Source organism: Orcinus orca, chromosome 2, assembly GCF_937001465.1.
Source record: "Orcinus orca chromosome 2, mOrcOrc1.1, whole genome shotgun sequence".
NCBI lineage: Eukaryota > Metazoa > Chordata > Mammalia > Artiodactyla > Delphinidae > Orcinus > Orcinus orca.
The window spans coordinates 196,304,197-196,328,431 of NC_064560.1; the positions used below are offsets into that span (position 1 = coordinate 196,304,197).

Below are 24,235 nucleotides of genomic sequence, written 5' to 3' on the forward strand. Positions count from 1 at the left end.
GGTCACGCGGGAGCAAGGAGGACAGGTGGGGTAGGGACCACTGTCACACGGGGGGACTCACTCCGCCCCCGGGTCCCCACTTGGGCCTCAGGGCGGCCCGGCTCATGCACGTCAGGGGTGTGTCCCGGTCACCGCCCGCACAGGCGCGAGTGTGCCGTGTCTGTGCAGCCGTGCCAGGCCTCACACCCGGGAGACCGTGCACTGCATCCGCGGCGCGCATACACGTGAAGGGATGGGGATGCCATGGTGGGAGATGCACCGCAGGGCGTACCCGGAGGCCCTGAGCAGGGCACAGGAGGAGAGTGGGCCTGGGAGGCCTGAGCCTCACCCCCCAACCCCCATCCCCGACCCTGGGGAGTGCCAACCCTCCCCCCACCTCCCCCAGGCCTCAGCTTCCCTGGCCGCTACCCAGCACCCCGCGGAATCCCCACACCACGGTGCTCCAGGCAGCCACGGCCACCCAGAGACCAAAGTCCCTGCCCTGCCGCTCAGCTGCCCCCAGGCTCAGAAAGGGCAAACGTGGGGTCCAAGGTCACAGGCTCCTGAAGTGCAGCAGGATCTGGGGGCCCCCGAGGGAGCGGCAGGGCCTGGCCCTCACCTTCATCGCGTGTACGACGGCCTCGGGCTTCTGTCCCGCAGAGCTGTAGCCACCCGAGGGCGGCGGGGACAGCTCGGGAACCGTGCAGGCCGGGCCCTGTGGGAAGGAAGTGCGTCTCAGCTCGCCCTGGCTGGCTCCCAGGTGGCAGCCACAGGTATGCCAGCAGCTGGGAGAGGGCACTGCGTCTGCGGGGCCAGGGCCCAGGCGGGAGGAAATGGGGGTGGAGGTGACGGGGGAGAGGAGGCTGGGCGTGAGGCCGGGGGGCAGCATCGGGACTCCCCACACACATCCCGCAGGCTCCTCTAAACAGCCCACAGGGAAGGTCTGCTGTCTGTTTTGCCGGTCACCCGGGAAGGTGCGAAGGACCTGGGCTCCAGCCCCAGGCGGCCTGCCTCCTAAGGTCTCTCTCCCTCCCCGGCCTCCACCCCCCAGGGCATTCCTGGGGCTTCCAGCCCTGACCCTCCCAGTTCTGTCCGGCCACCCAGGAACAGTGCCACCTCTTTCTGCCAACACCCTAATTGGCAACCATGTGCCCACCACCCACATCAGCCTGAGGGGCCGGGAGGCAGGCCGGGAGAGGAAGGGACCCACTCCCTGGCCCTCTGCCCGCCCGTGTCGGAAGCCAAGTGTCTGTCTGCCCGGCTTCTCCCCGGCTGGCCAGGTGTCCATGGGGCGGAAGGCAGGGCTTTTGGCTGGGGCTGCAGCGGGGACCCCGGCCCCAGAGCAAGGTCAAGAAGGGATCAGGGCCGCACAGAAGGAGCCCACACACAAGGAGGCTGATGCAACCGCGGGGCGGCAGGAGCCGGGAGGTCAGGAGACGCTGGGAGGGGACCTAAGGGGAACCGGCGGATGCTGGAAGGCAGAGATTAAACACCAAGAACACCAAGTGCGTGAAGGGGAGACCCTGGCGTCCTTGGGCAACCTTCCTGTCTCTGAGTCTTGGTTTCCTTCTCCGTCGGTGGCCCCCGATGACCCCTCCAGAGACCAGGCCAACTCAGTGAGCTCGGCTGATGAGGCCATCGCCCTGGGACCCTGCCCAGCCAGGCCACGCTGTGCGGGGACCCTCGGGGCCTGGAATCTTCCACCACCAGCAGCCACCCTCTGCCTTCTCCCCACCGGCCCGCGTGGCCCGGACCTGATCCCAGGGCCTCGCAGGCTCGCCCTGCTCTTGGCTCCAGGCAGAGGCCAGACCCCACAGCCTTGATGTCCGGCAGAGCTGGGCTTGGGCAGGGTTCTCCAGGCAGGCCCGACCCACTCTGCACCTCGGTTTCCTTGTCTGCACGACAGCTAGAGTCCCTGTGTCCCAGGCTGTATGGAGAGCCTGGGATGCTGTTTCCCTAACTCTGGCCCAGGCTGCCCGGTCTCTGGATTCCGGCCGGGTGTGTCATGCGGGGGAAACCAAAGCGGCTTCTGGGAGACAGGTGCCGGGTGGGTCACACACACATAGGTGCGCACCCTGAGGCAGAAGGCTGCCCTCCCCACTAAAGGCCAGCAGGGGGCGACCGCACACAAGTACAGCCCAGGAAGGCGCCTGGCCCTGGGCTCCTCTGGCCTCAGGTCCTGTCTGTGCCTGGGGCTCCCTGACCGCCCGCACTGTAAGGGGGCCGATTCTGAAGCAAAGACTAGGAGTGGCCACGATAGGCCGTGCAATCCAACCGCTTCCTGGGCCACCCCACCAAACAGACGGCAGGTGCTAATGAGAGCGTAGCCGCGGCTTCCTGCGACTGAAGCCACCACCGGACAGCGGTCAGGAAGGACTGCGACCTTTAGAGCATTTCCCAAACCCAGCTCACCCCTGCAGGCCCGCCATGGCAGGAGGACCACAGCCTGGAAAGCCCGGTGATGCCTCCCCCCGACTTCCTAAGAGCCCACTCGGAGCAGAGCAGCCCACGGAGTGCCGATTGCAACCCCCTGCGCAGACGCTGTCTTTCTATGCTCCCACTTTACAGATGAGTAAGGGGAGGCTGCACGACTTGCCAAGGCCACAGAGCTAGTAAACCAGGGGGCCGAGCCTCCCCCCCGGGTCTGTGGGACTCCAGCGCTGGAGCCAAAAGCGGGGAGGTGCTCCCAAGAGCACTGAACACAGGCGTCCACACACGTGCCCGTGCAGGGGTGTTCAGAGCAGCACGAGTCACAACAGGCAGAAAATGGAAACAAACCAATGCACAGCAACTGATGAACGACACACAAGATGTGGGGCACCCACACAGCTGTTGCACATAAAACTCTGTCCAAATTTATGTGGACAATAAAATTTGACAATAAAAAGCAATGAAGGTCTGACACAGGCTACGATGTGGACGAATCTCAGAAACGCGGTGCTAAGTGAAGGAAGCCAGTCACAAAGAATGGCATGTTTTATGATTCCGGTTTATATGAAATATCCAGAAAAGGCAAATGCAGAGAGGCAGCAAGTAGATTAGCGGTTGCCAAGGGGCTGGGGGCGGGGGTTGCGGGGAGGGACTGCTAAGGAGCACGGGGTTTCTTTCCAGGGTGATGAAAATGTTCTGCTGCGATGACTGCACAACTCTGTGAAGATTCTAAAATCCACTGAAATGGACACTTAAAAATAGTCAACTGACCAAAAAAAAGTAGGGAAACCAGTTTCCCCGAGGGAGCTGTCAAAAGCCTCCTCCTCTCAGACCCTGATGGGTACAACCTCCGTTGCTCGCTCCACTGACAGGCAGTGGGTGGGAGAAGTGGGTAGGGATGGGGTCGGGGAGGGTGGGGACATCCAGCTGGGCAGGGAGGAGGTGTCCCCACCCCACAGGGTCACCTGCTTCACCCCGGGATTCTCTGACATGTGGACATGCAGGTAGCCTTACAGAAAATGTGCCCACACGTAGCTGTGGAAGAGACGAGGCCCCCGGCAGCATCAGAGCACGGGGGGGTCCCCCACACAAACCTCCTCTCCCTGTGGACCCACGGGCCCTCCAGGGCCCAGCAAGGGCTCAGCGCCCTATAGGGGCCTGGCCTCTGAACTCCCACCTCAGCTCCGGCCCCTCTACTGCCTCCTCAGCAGCCTCTGTGGCTGCCCCTCCCACAAGACACCATCACCCTCTCCATCTGCCCCAACAGCCTGCCCGCGGCCTCGTGCTGCATGCCGGCCCCTGGCCTCCAAGCCCAGCTTGGCCTGGTGCTGGCACGCACTAGCCATGCGACCCTGGCAAACCGTCCCATCCCACCCCACCCCACCCCGGTGGGCCTCAGCTTCCTTCCCTCCAAAGGGGGTGACAGCCCATGGCATGCAGGCAGCCTAAAGACGGCACAGGGAGCCCCTCCTAAGGCCTCCTCCAGGAAGCCTTCCGGAAGACTTATGCCCTCCGCTAGCACTGTCAAGGCCTCAGGGGCTCAGCCTCGGGGAGTGAGCTCCCTCTGCTCCCATCTGCACGTCCTAGGAGCCAGCCAGGCTTGCACAGCACTTTACAGTTTGCAGCTCACCAAGAAGTCTTCAGTGCCCAGTCCCGTGAGCTGTGAGGATTCCCACAGTCAATCAGAATGAACAGAGGGCAGAGGGTATGATGGGCTGGGGAAGCCGCTCCTGTGGGGGCAATGCAATGCTGGGCTTTGAGAGCCCTTCATCATGGAGCCTCATTCAGCCACGGGGCTCCTGGATAAATATTTGGATTACCTGTCATCAGCAGGCTTTGCTGCCTGCACAGCGTCAGCAGCTACATTCCTGGAGAAGGTGCGAGGGCCTCAGAAGAGAAACAGCAGAGCGCTCGGCCAGCAGCCAGCGGCAGCATCGGCCTGCTCCTGCCAGCGCAGAGGCCCAGGGAGGAACCCCGGGGCTGCCCTTGCTGGCTGGGATGGAAGGGAGACAGCCGGGCTGGGACCCTGGGGGAGAGTCCAGGCCCACCTTGCAAGTGACCTCAGGCCAGCTCGGTTTCTCATCTGTTCCGTGGGGACTTCTCACCAAGTCCCTGCCTTGCTGCAGGGCTTCTGTGTGTGGAGAGCGCCCAGCACGGCCCTGCACGTAGCAGATGCTCAATAAACATCTACAGAGCTCATGCGAACGCGTGCTTCTTGGGAGGTAGTTTTTGCACATTCACAGATTTGTACAGTCATCCAACAGAACGTTTTCATCACCTCCTCCCGCCTCCTGCCAGCCCCTGGCAACCACTAATGTACTTTGTGCTTCTGTAGATCTGCGTATTCTGAACACAAGAATACATCCCTCGGTCACAGAGGGATGACGGGCACATTCACCCACAGGGAGCAGTCCTGAGCCGGGCATGCACATCCCAGGGAGCTGGCCGCACGCTGCCCTCCCTGTCCCTCCCAGGGCAGGTCAGAGCCCAGGCAAGAAGCCAGGATCACCTTGGAGGCGCCCTGGTGATAACGGAAGCCCACGGTCATAAACTTGAGCTCCTCCCCCACCTCCGTTATAAAGTCTAGGGTAGTCGCCCTCACGTACACACAGGGCAGCCACTCCCTGCTGTGTCCAAGGAGTGACAGAGGCGGACGAGTTGCACAGACAGACGGCGGCTGGGCCGCGTGGCCTCTGCCCCAGCCTGCACTGCCGGCAACGGTATCCCAAGTTGGGCCTCCACCTCTCACCACCACGCCGGGCCCTTACAAGGTTCTAAGGGTCGAGGGTGGAGGGTCAAGGGTCAGGAGCCCAGGCGCCATCCAAGCCTTGCCCTGGAAGCAGCTCGGGCAGAAGCTGAGGATCCCAATCCCAGCTCAGCCGTGAACCATCCTCGTGCCCTGGGCAGGTCACCAGCAGGTCTGAGCCTCACCCCTCCACTTCCGGAGGTGGGCGGTCCACATGGGAACAGTGGGGCTCTTGGGAGAGGGACACTTACATTCTGCAGGGCATCCTGGTAGGAGGGCGGCAGGCTGGAGAGCTGGGACTCCGAGTGGTACGGGGAGAAGCCTTTCCGCAGTGTCCGGAACTCTCCGGAGCCTGCCTGCTGCGTGAGAGAGAAGGGGAGAGGGGTTAGACGTGAGGGGCGAGGGGCTGGGCTGAGGGGGCCGAGGATGCTCCCGTCAGGTCCTCGGACCGCTGGACGAGACACCCCTGCCCGGTCCAGGCAGGGCTCCCTCCGTGGGTTCCCTCCACTCTGTTCCTCACACCTGCCCGGAGGCCCGGCCTGTGCACCCTCCCTCCGCCCCCACCCCAGTTTTATCTCACTGCCACTGTCATCAGTAGCCGTTGACGTCCATCTCTCTGTTCAAGTGTCAGAGCCACGAGGCCAGGGGCTTCGTTTCGCTCCCTGCTGTGTATTTTATAAATGTTTGTTGCCTGGCTGAATAGACAGGTGAGTGAATGGGAACGTGGCTCGCCCCGCCCCGCCCCCTTCGTTCCTCTGCTCCAGCACCCTGCACTGGTCCCCGAATGGCCTGGGGAACGGTCTCTGCAGCCCCTGGGGCCCACGTCCTCGGGGAAGTCCTCCCGCCTCCACGGGGCTGGGGCTGCCCAAGGTGTGAGTCTGCACAGCGCTCTGACACGCTGCCCGGGAGCCTCCGCCGTCAGAAAGCAGCTCGTAAGTGTGAGCCCTGGGCCTCACCCTCTGTACCCACAGGTGCCAGCGCAGCCGGGCTCATGACTAATGAATGCCCAGGGCACGCTTAGAAGGAGGGGGGAAGCGGGAATGAATGAATTACTGAATGAATGAGTGAGTGAGTGAATGAATGAACAAGCACATATGTGGCCTTAGGTGGTTCCCCTCGGGGCAAAGCAGAGCCGCGCAGAAGCTGGGGCTGGACCCAGAGCGGGGGGGGGGGGGGGGGGGGGCGGGGGGGGGGACCCAGGGGTCACGCTCAATCCAGCGGAGGTCCCCTGGTCCCGCTGAGCAGAAACCTTGGCTTCTGGACCCTCTGCATCACTACAGCCCTGGGGTGGCGCTTCTGACCCCAACACTCTCTTCTACTTCAAAGGAACTGCGGAAACACTTCTGGGCAGATAAAATGCAGCGGAACGTCCCATAAATCAGCAGCAGGCCGTTGAGTTGCCCAAACAAACCCTTGGAGGGGAAGAGGCCAGGGCTGGGGGAGCAAGACAGGGCGGCAGCCACTCCTGAGGGCCCCTCCTCCTCTCCAGCACTCCCCTGCTCTGCCCGGGGGCCCCCGCACACACCCATCTTCCCCCCCGCCGCCGCTGGACCCAGGCCCCCATTTCTCACGGGGCCTCCAGCCTCATCAACTCCCTGGGTTCTGCCTTCCCGCCCCCATCAGACCCAGGTCAGACGCCCCAGGTCTCAAGGGCTTGGGCACACACAGCAGTGCCCTGTAAGTATCTGTAGGACAGGAGTGGAGGCGGCCCGGAGGAACAGGAGAAAGGCAGTCACTCCCCTCATTACCCCACTCCCATCCCATCCCCACCCCAGGCGGCCCGAGGAGAGCCGAGACCAGCCGCCTAGCTAAGAACTGTTCCCGTGGCCTAGGGAGCACCGGAGTGTGGCCAAGGTCACCAAGGGACACAGAGGGGAGAGAAGTGGGGTCCCCTGAGTTGCAGCAGGGTCTTACAGGGGGATCTCGGTCACAGTCCTCTATCTTAAAATGGGACTGTCACGCACCGACCAAGGCCTGTTTGGGTTAACCTGAGGCGTTAGAGCCCAAGGCATACTGACCCTCCCTGGCCCAGCCAGGGGTCTATCTGAGCCGAGCTCTGCCACCGGGTGCCAACAGGAAAGAGATGCTGCCCCTCGCCCAGCACTCATTCACCCTCCCATGGGGATCCGCCCCCCCAGCTCCATTTATAGGCAAAAATCCCAAAGCCAATTATTTTCCTGGCCAGATCTCTGTGACAGTTACAAAATCTTCTCCAGTGGAAAGCGCGTTCTCAACTCAACATGCTGAACGTCCACCCCTGGGGCCGCAGGCCACACACACACTGGCAATGGATTTGACCACAGGGCCAGGCATTGGAGCCACTGCTCTCTCCCGTCGGCCCCTGGGACCAGGACGGCGGGTGCTGCCCTGTCCTTACCCGCACCCCGTCTAGATTCTGCTCTGGGCTGAGTCTCCCCTCCTCCACAGCGTCTCTGATCTCGGACCAAATGGGTTCAGAAGCAGCCCACGTGCTGCTACTGAAAACACAGGTCTGTGTGTCTCCTCCCTCCCGGCAGATAATTCCCTGGGGAGGAGGTGTGTGTGCAAGAGGGTGGGGAGTTTTTACTTAGCAGCACGCAATTCCTACCCCTGCCTCCGGCGATGTCCATAACTATTTGCGAGCCCACAGCACTTTATGAGCAAAAAGCCACAAAGCTGGCGGGGAGAATGCTGGGGCAACGCAGCTAATGACGCATCGACATGAAGCAACACGACTGCACTTAAACCCAAATTAAAACTCCTGCCGCTTGCCTCTTGGTGCCCTGGAAGATGAAATCCCTAGGGTTTCACCACTGAGGTGGAGCGAAGCTGAAGGGGCCTTCTGGGGCGGCGGGGCGGGCAGGACACGGGGCGCACCACTGCTCCCCAGGAGAGGACTGCCCTGCCCCCCAGGCCCCCTAACGGGGTCCCTCGGGACACAGGGAAGCGGATCTGACACAGAGCAGGAGCTGGAACAGGGTTGCCCAGATCCTTAAAAGGGAAGGAAACGATCCAGCACTGCAGCTACAGCAACGGCCGCTTCCACCCCACCCTGTCCCCCACGAGAAAGCAGCACAAGAGTTCTGGACCGGGAGAGACCCAGGAGGCTGCAGAGCCTCCCATCCCACTGTTAAGGGCACCCGGGGCCTCTGTCCAGGGCCATCACTGCAACGCTATCCAGCTCAGAGCGGGTCGCGGCGGGTGGTGTGAACTCTGGCTACCCCAGCCTCTCCGGGCCTCTGTGGGGCTGCAAGGAGGCTCCCAGCCACAGAAGCACCTAGTCATCGCCTGCCCAGGGACTCCTGCTTGCAAAGCCGGGGGATCCCTGAGGCCACCTGCAGAGCCTCCTGGGGAGCACCGTCAAAGGAGGTGCTGAACAGAACCGGGCCAAGGGCAGAACTCAGAGAAAACAAGGCTAGGCACCCACCTCCCCCCACCCTCCACTCAGGGCTCCTCCCTGGGGGGCCGCTTTCTGGGCTCGCTCAGAGGCAGCTACTTGCCCTGCCTTCCTGGTCCCAAAGGGCTCTCAGCCCCTCGGGTGGGCCGCAGGCTACAACAGGACATGGTCCTACCGGGTGCACCCAGGCAGGGAGGCAGCGCCTGACAGGTGAAGCAGGGCCTGCCACTGCGGAGATGGAAGGTGAGCACCGACACGGGGGCGCCCGGGCGTCCCCATCTGGCAATCTGCCCGCAAGTGACCGCTCAGATCCCCAGACGCAGGGCCCATGGGCCGATGTGTATGCAGTGACCAGGGGCAGGACCCCATCAGTGGGAGCCAGCCCTCAGCCTGCCAGCCCTCGTGGTACAGGGAGGTGTCGATGTCTCTATCATGGGGACAGGTGACAAGTGACACCAGCCCCGCTTTCCGAAACCCTAACACAGGGCAGTGACACCCACCTCCCAGGGGTGGCAAGGCTGTAGCGCTCGGAGAGGGTGGGAGCCCAGCACTGGGCGCTGGTGGGTTCTTCCTACCTCCAGGCATCCCTGGAGACCTCGCCCGAGGACCTGGGCCAGCTGGGAGCCAGCACTAACTCCTGTGGCCTCGGCAAGCCCTCACCCTACCAGGCACTGCAGGTTCTCCTGCAAAGTGCAGATCTCGACCTGCCCCCTGACCTCACAAGCTGGGCAGATCCGGTGAGAGGTGGGTAAGCAGGGGCCTGGGTGCAGCATCACAAGAGGCCACTGTCTCACAACTCTTTTGCTGTCACTTTGTAAAACTGGGCAGTGACACCAGCTCAGAGAGAGGGCGGATCCCACAATGAATCTAAAGGCAGGACCAGGGCACCCTGGGTGGTGGTCAGCTCCCAGGAAGAGATGGGAGGGCGCTGCGGGGGGCACCCAGAGCAGACAGGGCATCACACAGCACTGCAAGCAGCCCCCACCCCACACAGCACTGCAAACAAGCCCTGCCGGGCAGCTCTACCTGAAGCCAGCTTCTCGGGCGGCCATAGGGGCGGGGCAGCTGGAAGGGAAGAGAGCAAGTGTCACCCAGCAATGCCAACCATGACCCTCACCTCTGCCCTCCCTCCCCTGGACACCCATTAGCCCAAAGCCGCCAGGACCTCGGCTGGGCTGCAGTAGGGAGGCCAAGGGCCGAGGTCAGGGTCCCCAAGGCGCCTCACAGGAGTCCCGTGTTTTTAGAAACTCCAGATTGCACAAGGACTGACAGCGCGCCTACCACACGCCAGGAACTGGGGCCCCAACACCTTCACAGCCCTCCCCGAGGCTCACACCGGAACACAGCTGCCCTTCTGAGAGGCACCCCGAGATCCCAGCCAGCTGGGCGAGGCCAGATATCTGCCCGTCCTCAGGGCGAATGTGGCCTGCAAGGTCTCTCACGAGAACATACAGGTCCTACCAACCAGATTTACCTGCTTTTTTCCCCCTTTAATTTTACGAGAACTCATTAGCAGACCGTGAATCAAAGGGGCTGCGGCGTGGCCGGGGATCCAGCGGGTTCTTCCGGTTACTGCTCAGACGAGGCAGCGTGTCATCCACGTGCGGTTAACGCGTGGCTGATGTCTCACCCGCAGCTGGCACTGCCCCCTACCCCCATGCGACTTCAGGTCCTAAACCATTTTTCAAACCCGGATGTGTGTACTGCCCAGAACCACGTGGCCTGTAACTGATGGGTACCGCGCTGACCGGGTCCCAACTGCAATGACCGTCATCCCCTCACGAGTCCCCTGGTGGGACCATTACTTGCTCCGATGAGGTGAGTGAGGGGCGGGCCATGTAACCTCTGTGGAGGCAGGTGAGGGACTCTGGAGGGCACAGGTGTTGCAAAATCCAAATCCCATCGCAACTGAGTGGACCTGAGCAACTCGCCCACTCCCAGGTCTCTGTTTGCCTGCATGTCAGTTGGGGTCCAGTAGGACACTCAGCTGCTGGATGGCCCACAGGTGAGGTCACAGTGGCTGACCCCCGACCCTTATCGCCAGCCAGCCCCGGCCCTCAGTGCTTTCCGTGATTTGCCCTTTAATCCTGGAGCAGACACCGTTAGTGTCCCCGTTTTACAGCTGGGAAACCTGAGGCACAGAGAGGTTAACCCACTGGCCCAATGCCACCCAGCTGGTAAGTGGCACTTTGCGGGTTGGAACCAGGCCCTCTGGCTCTGGGGTTAGCCTCTTACCATGCTGAGCACCTGGTGTCTGGCGGTGGACCTGGTGGACCCTGGTTAAGCCTCGGGCGTAAGGGACAAGAATTCCTTGTCTCTCTTCCTGCCCACGTTGCTAGACTGACCATCTGCTTGGATGATGGAAAGAGGGGGTTTCCTCCCTGGCTGAGGAAGAGGCTGGACTGGTTCTAAGGTTCTGCTAATGAAGCAGATGAAGCCCTCCGGAGACCACATCTCTCATGACAGAAGGGGCGGGGACATGACAGCCAAGCCCGGAACACCAAACGGGCAAAGCAGGGACAGCCCAGAGCCCGTCAACGAAGCAGCATGTCACAGAAGATGCCAGCGAGCAGCACTGCCACCACAGACACACCATGAGGCCAGCATCTCTGCAGGGCCTGGGCAAGGGGACCAACCGACCAAAACAGCCCTCCCTGGGGAGGCGGGAAACAGTACTGAGGTGTCAGCAATGGGCTCAGATAGTAGCAGACTGTTCCTCAGTCCCAAGGCCTGGATGGTTCAAAACGCAGACAAAAGGCAAGAAGGAGCAGTCCATCAGGGACCAAGCCCGGCTGAACGGGCGTGGGCTGCCAGACCTTGAAAAATCCCAGGCTCCCAAGACCAGGAAAAGGAGAGAAGGGCAAGCACTGCCTGGGCGCCCCCAGGTTCCAGTCAGTGCTGTAGCAGGCATCACCATCGCCCCTGTCTTATAGGTGAGGAAACCAGGCGCCGGGACATAAGGTATCTTACCTAAAGCCACACAGCCGGTGAGTGGTGGAGCGGGGATTATCTGAATCCAGACTCCTCTGGGGCTCAAACCCACTTTCTTATACCGTCAGGCCAACAGCATCATTGCTACAGGTTGAACGGTGTCCCAATCAAATTCATATGCTGCCCTGCTGACCCCATGCTCCCCAGAACTGTGAGACAATACAACAATACATGCCTAAGCTCCTTCTCCACGTACCCCGCTCCGACAAAGTGCATGGTTCTTTGTTACGGCAGCTCTAGCAAACTAATACAATCACCTGTCCCAGGAAATCCTCCTCCACCCAGGCCTCAGTTTCCCCATCCATGCTTGGTGTAAATCCTGGGGTCACTTCCAACCTGAGTGTACAGTGACCCTGTGTGGCATGGCAGGATGGGAAGAGCGGGCACCGGGGCCAGGCGAAGGGGGGCCGGCTGGGACCCGTCACAGCCACGGGCCTGGACCACTGCCTCCTCTCCCCCAGACGGCCGCCCGCTCCTGCCCAACCTGCTTCTTGCTCTTTTGTGAAGCTGGCTTCTGGGCACACGCGGAGCCTTCATTGATCAGCCCAGCAGGGAAGTGAATGGAGGGAACCACAGAGCGTAGGCCCCCGCGTCAATCAGAGCCGCCTCCAGCCCAGCCCGGCTAGGCACAGAATCCACGGGAAAAATCATAGCACATACCGGGCTCCAGATGAATCACTGCAGAGGAAGCAGCTGTGTTGATGAAATTTTAAAGCCGACATGAGAAAGAAAATATGAACTGCAATACAGTAATTTAGCCTGTGAACACTCTGGCACATTTTTAATTAAAGCTGTTTTGGAGTTAAATAGAGGCCGTGGAGGGAGAGGGTGGGCAGTGGGGAACGGGAATCCACAGCGGCTCTCTGCCCTCCCACCCAAACCCCAAAGCCACGTCACCCGAAGATAGTTAAAAGAATAACATTGCTCTCCCCTGCTTTTTGCCAAAGGCAGATTTTCCACTTTGCACAGAGCTGGAGGTTTCTGTGCAATTTGATTTCACTGAAAAGATATTGGTGCCAGAATCATAAAATCTCACAAGCTAGAGCCCATGAGACCGTGGCCAGAATCCCACCCATGGCAGCAATCTCCTTCTTCAATATTCCCAAACACGGTCACCCATCACCCCCATCCATCCATCCATCCATCCATCCACACTTGATTACCTCCACAGACGGTACACTCACTACCTTATGAAGCCACTCTCCCTGGGTTAAGCAGACCTTCCTCATTCTGGGCAAGAACCAGCCTCCCCTCCCAGCCTGGGAGACCAGGCAGGTGCAGCCAGGGTTCCCCAAGATGCATCCACCAAGTCCAGTTGGGCATTGAGACACAGATGTGACCACTGAGACCCAGCAGCCCAGTCCTTGAGTACCTAACAGTCCAGCAAGGGTCAGGGCCAGGCTTCACAAGGAGGATCCCAATATCCCATCAGCAAGAGAGGCAGCCTATGGGGCTGAGAGAGCCCAGAGCAAGTGCCGGGCCACCTGGGGGAAGGCTACTGGCAGGAGGCCAGGAGGAAGGAGGCTAAGAAAACCCCATCTTCCCTGGACCAGTACTCATCAAAATAAGACCAGTACTCTACTTGTGGGCTGAGCCCTGCCCACGGAGTTCTCCCTACCTCCACTGTCCTCCACAGCCCTCCTGTATACATGAGCCTGCTGGCCAGGACAAGGAGGCAGCACAAGAGTACCCCCTGTGGGTAGGCCTCTGCCTGGACACCACTGTACACCCACCCCACCACCCCCCGCGCCAGCCATGCACACAGCAGGTGATCAGTTACACATGGAGTGAGTGAGTGAGTGCCCATTTTACAGGTAAGCAAACAGAGGCCAGGGGAGAGGAAGTGGCTCAAGGGTCCTCATAAAGCTGATGCCACTGGAGCCACCCTAGGAACCCAGAGGCAGGCAAGGTGTCAACTGCTACCAGGAAGCCCTGAGCAGGCCAGAAGCGGCCCTTCTCTCACTGTTTCTCACATCCCCTGCGTGGCTCAGAACAGCAACGCCCTCCTCCAGGGCACCCACCCACCCTCAAGGCCAAGCCCTGGTGGCAGCGGGTAGCAGAGGCAACAGGAGTCCCGCCCATGACCCTGGAGATGCCCTGCCCGCACCCTGGCCCCCGGGTGCTTCTGCATCCTGTAGCTTGAGGGTCAGCCCTCGGCTGAAGCAAGGGGACCAGGGCAGGTGGGTACGCAGTGCACTGGAGGGCCAAGGCCCCAGCACCACACGGCTGCCCCCTTCTCGGGATGCTGGGTATGGCCCTGACCCCGCTCACTGGGAGACCCTGGGCAAGACCCCCACTCACCAGCAGAGTCCTCGTGAGGAAGAGACGAGGATAGGACCCAGGGCCCCCACCCCCATGACACACACAAGCACCCACGGCTATCACCGGAGCAGCTCAGCCTCACAAGGCTTCATCTGGGGAGAAAGAAAAGTCTACTCAGGAAACAAGAAACTTGGAACACTGGCACACTGGATGGTCTCTGAGTTCCCAGCACTTCTCCTGTACCAGCGAGGAGCCGGGCCAAAGCATGTTCTTGTCCCTAAAGCCCCATCTGCCTGAAGCCAGCAAGCCTGGGCCCGGGCGAGAGGTCGCGCCCCCATCTGATGGCTGTGTGTTTCCGGAGAGCCTGGCGTGGGTACAGGTCGGGGACAGAAGCCCACTGCTGCTGCCTCCAGGACAAGGATAATGTCCCCAGTCTGACCCCTGGGAGCAGGTCAGAGCAGGCTTGGTGGGGAGGGACCAGGCAGAGAAACCCCCTGCCCAGGTGGCGGCCCGCACCCCTGATGCTCCAGACACAGGGCCCCGTCAACCTCCACCTCTGCACTTGTGGGCACGGGGCAAGTGGACACAGCTATGGGGGGCTCCCTTATGAGACCAGGGGGCTCCCAGAGGCAGGAGGAGGAGGAAGGACTGCCACTCTGCAGCCTGTCCTTGTCCTTGGAAACAGGACCACAAGCCATGCCCTGCCTGGACCGCAGAACAGCATTGCAAATGGCATCCCAAATCTGGGGTCCAAGCTCTCAACCTGCTTCTCCCCAGAAACAGTGACACAAAGAACAGCTGGACTGGGGCAGACTCACAAGGCTGCTGACCCGCTGGTCGGAGGCTTCCACTGCCAGAGCGAGGTCCTGGCCTTCACCCTGCTGTACATGGCTGAAGTGAGTGACTCGCTTCCCTACTCGCTGGATGGGAACCAGCCCCAGAGCAAAGGCCCCCAAGTCCTGAGGCTGCCCCCATCGCCCCTGCCTACAGCTCCTGCAGCCCGCCCCACACACCCTCCTTAGCAACCAGGACAAGCCCACATGGAGCCCCTCCCTGCCCTTGCCAGCCCCGAGGAGCCAGCATATCTTGTAGCCAGGCCCTTCCAGCACCTTAACAAGTGACACATTTTGTTTGAAAACAAGTCTTGTGATTCAGTGCCTGGCTATGCGCCTGACACAATGCGGTGGCCATGGGATGTGGGGGAGCAAAGACCCAAACGTGAACCACATACTCTGCAGGGTCCTGCCGAGCTAGGGGGAACTTCCAGCAGCCCCTGCGAGGGCGAGAGGTGGGATGGCAGCTGTCGGGCTGCACTTGGGGCTGTGAGCATCCCAGCCGCCGCCCAGTGGGCAGAGAGGGTGTCTGAGCAGGGCAGTGGCGCCAAGCCCACGGGTCGCCTAGCAACGAGGCCAGGCAGCTGAGCCCTCCCTGGGGCTGGTTCCCAGAGAAACGCTCTGGGCATCCCAGCCGGCCACTTATGGGCCAGCAGATGTGGCAGGGGAGAGGGATACTGAGATGAAGTCAGGGATGAGTACAAGGGAGAAAGAGGCTGGAGGGTCAGCCGAGCCAGCTGGCCCCAGACACCCCGACCGACCGGGCTGATCACAGCCCCCCATCACCACCCTGCCAACAGCAGGAAAGGCCCCTCGTCCTGGCAGCCATGCCCCCTCCACGCTCCAGCCGCACTCGTCAAGGGCACAGACGCCTACCCCCCACCTCTCATCCTGCACCACCTCCTCCCCGCACTGACCCCGTCACCCATCTCTAACCCGCCGTCCCTGTGCTGGGGACAGGCCAGGGGCAGGCTGGGGACGAGGCCTGGCCTCACCTGTCTGTGGACTCAGGCCAGGCAGGAGGGAGGAGGGCAGACCCCAGCCCAGAGAGAAACTGGCACAGCAGGGGCAGGGAAGTTTCCATGGGGGTCTGAGCGGGGACGGGCCAGCCCGCCTCTTGGGCCTTGATGCGCCCATCCAGAGGGCAAAGCAGTCCATTTCTTCAGCACTTGCGTGTGTGTTCTGCACCATCTCTGGGACGGGCCCAGCGCCAGCCCCCAAGGAGCTCGCAGACCACAGCGGGGACAGACAGGGAAAGGCTGTGATGGAGGGAAGGCAGGTGGCCGTCCTCGGCCAGGTGTCCCAGGAGGTGACTCCGGGCAGGAGTCGGGGGCAGGTGGAAGGTTAGGGGTGGGAAGGGGGAAGGGAACCCCAGGCGTGCTGGGGCGAGAGTGGTGGGTGGGCAGCAGGGCCTGCGCTGGCCCTCAGGGTGGGGTTGGCCCACAGCCAGCCTACCTGTGCCAGGAGCTTGTCACCCTCCAGCAGCTTCACCTTGGTCTCCAGCTGCCTGATGTAGGTGGACGAGGGATCTGTAACGACACAAAGGGGGCATGTCACCCGTCGGCAAACTGTATCCAACAGGAGGGCCCACCCTCCCCTGGGCCCCCTCCGGTGGGCCTCTGAGCCCAGGTTTCCCTGACCTGCAGAAAAGTGGGTGATGGGTTCCCTCACCAGCTCGTCCTGAGCTGATTCCTTCAACTTCCACAATGCTTCAGGTCCAAAAAGAGTTCTCACAAATGCTCCCCTGATGGGACCCTCACCCAGGGGCAGCCCACCCCAAGGCCCAGCGTCCAGGGAGGCCCTCCCCTGCTCAGGGGGGAAACTGAGGCCCCAAGCATGCCAAGTCAGCATCTGGGCTTCCTCCGCTCCATCCTGCCTGACGCACAGAACTTCTACAAGCATAACACAGATAACCCACCACCCCTCCTGCAGTCAGAGGCCAGGGAGATACGTCCAGCCACACGCCCCCAGTTCCTGAGCGCGGAGGGGGTGAAATCCACCTTCCCTCACCACGCTGACCCCGCTGCACAATCGCATCAGAAGTGGGAGAGGGACTGCCCCGGTGGCGTGGCGGTTAAGAATCCTCCTGCCAATGCAGGGGACACGGGTTCGAGCCCTGGTCCAGGAAGATCCCACATGCCGCGGAGCCACTAAGCCCGTGTGCCACAACTACTGAGCCTGCGCTCTAGAGCCCGCGAGCCACAACTACTGAGCCTGAGTGCCACAACTACTGAAGCCCACGCACCTAGAGCCTGTGCTCTGCAACGAGAAGCCTCTGCTCGCCGCAACTAGAGAAAGCCCACGCACAGCAACGAAGACCTGACGCAGCCAAAATATAAGCTAAGTAATTAATTAATTTCTAAAAACCACCTTAAAGCATCCTGTCTCTATTAAAAAAAAAAAAGAAGCGGGAGAAATTCTGCCACCCTGGCTACCCACAGCCCTGGTCCTACCTCCCCATTGGGCTGGAAATCAGCTCAGAGGAGAAAACTAATGACTAACTCACTCCAGGCCAGGACAAGGGAGCCTGCCTGGGTGGAGGCCAAGGGTGACATGGGGCAGAGAGGGCAAGGGGAGGGAGGCAGAACACGGGACAGGGAACGTTAACACAGGGTAGGGTAGGCAAGGGGACGGAAGAGTCACAGCAGGTGCCCGTGCCGAGGGAAGAAAGGTGGGTCTGAGCACCTCTGTGACAGCATAGGGTACCTCCCCCAGGAGGTCTGCTGCCACCTGCTAAGGGACGGCTATGCTCCTCTGACCCGCATGAGCACCCGGCCAGAGGCCACACAGCCCAGACGCCAGCCTGGGCCCTGCCCACCCCTGGGCCAGTCGCTGTTCCTGCTGTACCCGCCGGCCCCAACCCCCAGCAGGACTCAGGGTCTTCCCGGACCACACCAGCGGCCCTTCATCGAAGGCACCAGACCTTCGACCAAAGCCAGCTCCCTAATGCCCCACACCACTGCCCCCCCGGGGAGGCTTTTAACCTTCCCAGGTGGGCAGAGGCGGCTGAGGTGCAGGCAAAGGACAAGCTGGACCGTCATGCATCCACGCCAGCACAGTCAGCATGACCGTGGACGAACCCTGGGCCCTTAGGTGTGTGACGCGGACGCCGTGCCCCTCCCCAACAGCGCCTGCCGGCAGAGGAGGGGTCCACGGGCGCCCTGTGAGGATGGGGCGGTCAGTGGCCCCCTCCCCAGGGCCCCAAGCCCCCTGCGCTGGAGGCTGGCCCAGGCTTCACGCCGAGCTGCTGCCTCTGACGCGCCCCCAGCCCCCAGTTACAGGAGGTGCCCGTGTGCCCCTTGACCTGCCTGCTGTGGGTCACTGTGTTCCCCAAGCATACCCTCAGGAGCCTTGTCTCCCCAGCCCTGGACCAGGCCCAGGAGCCCTCAGCCCCGCCCTGGGCAGGAATGGGGGGCGGCCCACCCCGCCCCAATTACGTAACCAACTCCTCCCCCCTGCTCCCTGCCAGTCACCTCTCAGGAATGCGGAGCCTCCTAGAGAGGAAGAGGGTCACTGGCCAGGCCACCCCCCCTCACTCCCAGGGAGACCCTGGTGACACAGGGCAGCTCTGCGAGGAGCCCCGCTGTGTGACCTGCGAGAGGCCCAATGGCTTCTTTATACACACGCGGGGCAGTGGCGGGGCAGGGTGGGGGGACCGGACCCCAGGCGGGGAATGCAGAGGCTTCCCTGTGCCCGGGGCCCGGGCAGGGGACCCTCAGCAGTCACTATAGTTCACGCCCCATGCTGGCCCCCGGCCTCGGTTTACCCGTCAGTCAGCCCAAACTGACCAGCAGTTCCCACATCGTGTCCGCTCCCGCCCTCACGAACAGGCCTGATGGGAAGGGCCTCAGTGTTCCAGGGGTGCTGGGCCCTGTGAGCAGGGGGACGGAGATGGGGTGCAGCCTGGCCTCCCCAATCCTCTGTGTCCTCCACCTGCTGCTGGCAGGAGGGTTCCCTGGAACACCACCCGGGAAACAGCGGATAAGGTAAACTCCAGACCCTCCCAGCTCCCTCAACCTTACACGTTAAAACCACCACTGACCCCTATGTGGTCCCCCTCTGGGTGGGGTCGGCGGGGGAGGGAAGGTCCCCCCCATTCACCCCCATGTGACGCACGGCAGCCCCTGCACCTGGCGCCTCCTTGAAGGCTCACAGGGGCCAAAAGACATCGTCCCCGTTTTCCAGACGAGGAGGCCACAAGGAATAGTGTCCCTACTTGCTGGCAGGTGAGCAGGGGGGCCCAGGGCCCAGACTTCCAGACCCTCTCCCCACCACCCAGGCCCACCCCCATAGGTCTGTGCTCAGGACCCCAAGTGTCCCGCCGCTCTGAGAGGAGCTGACAGCACCGTGCCATTGTGAGAAGCCGGCAGAGGTCCCTAATGAGACGTGGCTCTTGGTCAAGCGTCTCCCCTGGACGCCCCACTACTGCCCAACCCTCGGGCACGGCCGCAAGCCAGCCCCCTTGCGCACCGCAGCCCCACCAGGGGATGTGCTGCCAGGCACAGCCCTGAAGCCAGGAGAAGGACCAGCGACCTGAGTCAGGTCACTAACTCTCACGCTGCCCTGTACGGTCGCAGAGCCACCCTGAAGGCGGGCACACCGCCCGCCCATGGTCTCCTGGCTATGGGGGCGATTTTGTGTCCCTCTGCCATTCCGATGCGCTGAGCCAGGAGCTCCCAGCCCTTCCCTTCTCTGTCAGACTGCCGCTGGAGCTTGGCCTGGGTGGGAGGGAGTCAGCAGACGTGCTGACCAGCTTAGCGCCCGCGCTGGGCAACAGGCGGGCCGGGCACACCGCCACTCCACAGCCTCACGACCACCTCCCAGGATGGCAGTCGGGAAGAAGGAGCGGCGACAGAGCCAGCGCCACGAGAAGGGACACAGGCCATCGCTCATCCCACAAACCACAGGCCGCGTCCACGGCCCCAGAGCAAGGAGCCGCTCCGCTCGGCCCATCTGTCTGGGTTCGCCCCAAACCCCAAGAGGCTGCAGAGGATGAACTACGCTTCAGACATCAAGGTTTGTTGGGTTTTTCCTTTGAATTTCAAAAGAACAACGTGAGAAGCTTAAAATGCCTTTAATCACCCAGTGCTCCCAATGGAACGTGTCCTAAGGAATTCATTGCAATCATGAAGAATGCAGACAGCGTTACTGTGACCCAAACTGGAAACAACTCTTCGTCCAACAACAGCAGAGAGTTTATACCCTTGTCGCCAACCAACAACGTTTAGGAGAGTCTCTCTCCTCAACGGTAAGAAAAACACTTAAACGCCAGTGAAAAGAACTGGACACAAAACTACACGTAGAATTGCTATTATGTTTAAAAATATTGAAACAGAAATCCAGGAACGAGGCACATAAAGATACTGACCGTGGTGTTGCTCACGAGGAGATGGGTGACTTTATTTATTCACACTGTTTCTTGTTAATTTTCAAGTAATCTCCCTTTAGAATAGGGAGAAATCTTTCTTTATAAAAAAGGAGAAGGGACTAAACGATTGTACCTTCACATCGCAGAGTCCCGTGTTAATGTCAAGGGAAACAGAAGGGTGGCCCAGAGGATGGCGTGGAAAGTGGGCCCCATTGGCCACCCTCTGCCCACTGCCCCCAGCTCTGCTCTGGGGGCCTTTTCCGAGGCCCAGGCTCAGCCCCGAGCCTGCCCGATCCTGCAGAGTTTAACAGGCTATGAGGCCGCCTCCTCAAAGACCCAGATAAGCCTCCCCGGCCACACGGGACCCCGTCCCCACCGGCCCTACCCTCAGCTCCCCAAGCCAGGCTCTGCATGCTGCCAGGAGCCAGGGAGCCGGACATCTGGTCACCTGGGGGTCAGAGCAGGTGCCCTGCCGTGGGGAAGAGTGAGAGCTAGGTGGACCTTCAAATTGGGGTTGGTGGCAGGGGCGAGAGCAGGAGGGCAGGGGATGCCAGGAAGGGCCCGGCTCCCTGGGAGGACGATCCTTCCCAGCAGCCTCGGGCAACTCACAATCCCACGGGGCGCCTCCATGCCCCCGCCTCTTGGAGACAAGCGTGTAATTAAATTAATCCCAGGTTTGCAGTAACAAGGAGTAGAGCCAGCAGGGAGGGAAGAGCCATTTCCTGGCTTGACTGCTGGGGGGGGTGGGGGGGTGGAATGAGGGAGGTGACTACGAAAAGGACCCCGAGCCAGGCTGGCCAAGGTATCCCCTGGACATTCCCTGACCCTCCCAGGGCCCACTGGTCCAATTCTGGGGGACTCACGATCCACCTTCCATCTGGAGTGACAGGGAGAGCTCCCGCAACATTCTCGCCCACAGGAGCCTGAACATCAGCCCTCCTACGCCCCTCCTCACAGGTCCTTGTTCCCGGGGCGCGCAGGACCAGAGCAGCCCGTGGGTGGGTGGAGTCCTGGAGCCGAGGGTCTGCAAGCCCCTCCCCACTGGCGCTGATCGGCTCCACCGAGGAGTCCTGTGCCAGGTGCTGGCGTTGACCATCAGGGCACTCTGCCCTCCCGGAAGCTGCCAGTTCACATCTCCGCCCCCTGCAGCCTGGCCCCCTGCCTGCCTAGGCAATGTCACCCCAGCCTCACCATCGGTCCAAACTGCAAGAATTTGGGGGCCAGAGGCCATGTCCAACCACCCCTGTCACCCCCTCCCCACCTAGCTCACTGCTAAGCACGCAGTAGGCCCTTGGAAAACCCTGAAGACCTAAAGGAATCAGTCCTACGGGCTGGGTCGAACAGGTTTCCCCAAACGAGTTGACTCTTAATCCTATGAGCTCCCACCAGCAGCAGCTGCAATGACAGTAAGAAGCGCTCAGCCTGTGACAGTGACCTGGCACCCCCAAGGCCACAGAGGGTACAGCATGCCAGCGGCCAAGGGCAACTGTCCCTCAGACCTCAGCCCACAGCATTTACCCTGTTGTCTTGTGCCAACCTCACCAGGAACTTTCATCTTAATTTGGGTGAGACAAGGATTCGCATACAAGCGGGTTACGTGGGAGGTGACCCCAGGAAGCCCAGGTGAGGATGTGGAGAGGTGAGGTGGGGAATGGGAGCTGATGAGAAGGGTGTGAACCCGCTGGGGGTCTCACAGTTGCTCGCCTGCCCAAGGGCTCCCTGGTGGGAGCCGCTCATGGCAGGAGGGTGGTGTTCATGCCCCAGGAGTGCCCACCTGGAGAGGCAAGCTCCCAGGCAGAGCTGCAGGTGCCCACAGGTGAAGCGGGCGGTGGGCACGGAAGCGGTGAGCGCCACGGGGATCTGGGCAGGGCGCCCACAGTATCTGCCACAGCTTGGGAAAAAGTACGACTTTCCCTCTCTGCAAAGGAGGACGTGGATGGAGGCTGGGGGCAGGGGACTGGGGGGTGGCACACAGCCACATGCGGGGCCTGATTCTCCAGCTGCTGCCTCTTCCAGGGTCCCCACCAGCCCTGCCTCCCTTCTACCCCCTCTCCCTGAGCGGGGTCCCTATAAGGTCTCGGGGACAGGCAGGCTTTGCGGCAGGTCATCAGCAGGAGACTCGGCAACGCCACACCTCGGGCCCCTGCTCACACCCAGCAGCTCTGCCGTGAGATGGCCGGCATTTCCACAACGCAGCCCGGCATTTCCACAACGCAGCCCGGCTGATTCAATTCCCCTCTCCTTCCACTTCATTAGGAGGGGTCGGCTGTGGCACCGGGGCCAGTGGCTCCACTGAGGTGGAGGGGCCTCATTACACAGAAGCACCCTCACCATTCCAGGCTTCCCTCCCTCTCTGCCCCAGAGGATGAGGGCAGCTCCTGAGAGCATCTGCCTTCCCGTGAGTCGGTTCCTGGGCTTCTCTCCTTTCTCCCCCGCCCCAGGACTGGCCCCCAAGGGGACAGGTGAGTGCCACACATACCTGCGGGCCGTGGAAATCAAAACCAAGTGGGGCAGGCCCACTCTGCACCACGGAGCCTCAGTCTCCACCCGTGCCTCCCACCTGCCCAGGATGTGGTGGAGCTGTCACCTCTCACAGGTAACCTCAGACACTTCACCCCCCTGGGGAGGTATCCCCATCCCCCCACAGGCACAGAAACAAGGACGCAGCGATGCACAAAGTCACACAGGCAGGGCCACCAGGCGAACCGCCCCCAGGGAGCTCGGACCAGCTCCGGGCGCCAGGGACAGTGCTATGGTCTGGATGTCGGTGTCCCCCAAAATCCATAGGTTGAAACCTAACGCCCAATGTGATGGTGTTAGGAGGCAGGGCCTTTGGGAGGTAATTAGGTCACGAGGGTGGAGCCCTTGTGAGTGAGATTAGTGTCCTAACCAAAGAGACCCCCACAGAGCTCTCTTGCCTCTTCCGCCAAACGAAGACACAGCAGGGAGACAACCGTCTGTGAACCAGGAAGTGGCCCTCTCCAGACACTCAGTCTGCCAGCACCCTGACCTTGGGCTTCCAGCCTCCAGACCAGAGAGAAACTCCTGTTGTTTATGAGCCACCCAGTCTGTGGTATTCTGTTATAGCAGCTCGAACAGTTAAGACAGACACAGAGCAAGGCGAGGTCATTCCAGCAAGAAGCAGCAGTAACCACACACTTAATGAGCACCAATGGTGTGCCTTACTTACAGGCAATCGTCCTCATCGTCTCTCACTGTGAGCAGGTGACCGACCCCTGTTTACAGATGAAGAAACTGAGGCTCCGGGATGTGAAGTGACAGCTGCAGACCAGGCAGTGACAGGGCAACCTGCTCTCCCCAGGCAGCCTTCCCTACCTCGGGCTCAGTGCAGCCCTGGGCTCAAGGCAAAGGCCACACTTTCTGCAGTACCCAGTCCTGCTGGGAAACAGGCCGGTACTCAGTGCCAGAGTGGCCGCTGCCCTCCCACCCTGCCCACAGACCAGGCTGGTGTCCCTGCTGCCCTCACCTCTGATGAATGCACAGCCCCATCAAGGCCCGGGACACTGATCCGGCGGAGCCTGGGAACGGTCCTGTCTTCTTCAAGGACTTGGAGGATGTTCCAACCCCAGGCCCACCTACTCCCCAGACGCTGAACAATCCCAAAGGTCACCAAAGGACTGAATCCTTGCAGAGCAGTGGGTCCCCAAATCCAGGACTAGAAAGGCAAGTTACCTGTTTCACGACCGTCCAGGCTACCAGGGGGCTGTGAGCTCCCCATCACTAGTGAAAAGCAAGCAGAAGCTCAGTACTGGATGGGAGCCCCTGGAACACTGAAGTTTCCCCACGTAGCTGGGAGGGGGGCCCCGGTGCCAACGTACTCACTCTACTACCCTCTAGATCCCCCAGGGATCCTGCCAGGTGGGCGGCAGACGGCCTATCATATAGAGGACAAAAAGAACGCTCAGCGACTGAATGAGTCCACCCAACGTCGCAGAGCCAGGCACCGGCAGGACCAGCAATCACGCATGCTCGTGTAAGGGCATGGTCCCCTACTGCGAGGGTCTCTCAGCCTAGTGCAGGAGCTGCAGGAATAACCACGTTTGCGGAAGGGCAAAGGGTGGAGTGAGGAGGCTCAGCCCAGGGATGAGGGGGGGCCGAGAGCAAGGATGCGCTGATGGGGAGAAATCAGGGACTCCTTCCTGAAGGAGGCGGCATCTGAGCTGAGCACTTAAGAGCAAGCAGGACTCTGACAGGCAGACAAGGCAGGGTGGGGATGGGGAGGATGGAAG

General features: G+C 61.4%; 1 protein-coding gene across 12 annotated transcripts in view; it reads right to left on the bottom strand.

Annotated features, from left to right (window-relative positions):
* Positions 1 to 24,235, bottom strand: part of CCDC85C (coiled-coil domain containing 85C) — an 83,818-nt gene that overhangs the window by 4,495 nt on the left and 55,088 nt on the right. Inside the window, exons 2-6 of one of the 12 annotated variants that reach the window (XM_033420059.2) lie at positions 16,073 to 16,146; positions 14,603 to 14,665; positions 5,407 to 5,514; positions 599 to 694; positions 62 to 280 (exon numbers count right to left, since the gene is read on the bottom strand). In XM_033420059.2, coding sequence (XP_033275950.2) covers positions 62 to 280; positions 599 to 694; positions 5,407 to 5,514; positions 14,603 to 14,665; positions 16,073 to 16,146 — 560 coding nt within the window. Of the gene's footprint in view, positions 1 to 61; positions 281 to 598; positions 695 to 5,406; positions 5,515 to 9,557; positions 9,597 to 14,602; positions 14,666 to 16,072; positions 16,147 to 24,235 lie in introns of all 12 variants that reach the window. The other 11 variants (XM_049706505.1, XM_049706506.1, XM_033420079.2 and 8 more) reach the window with 11 other exon arrangements.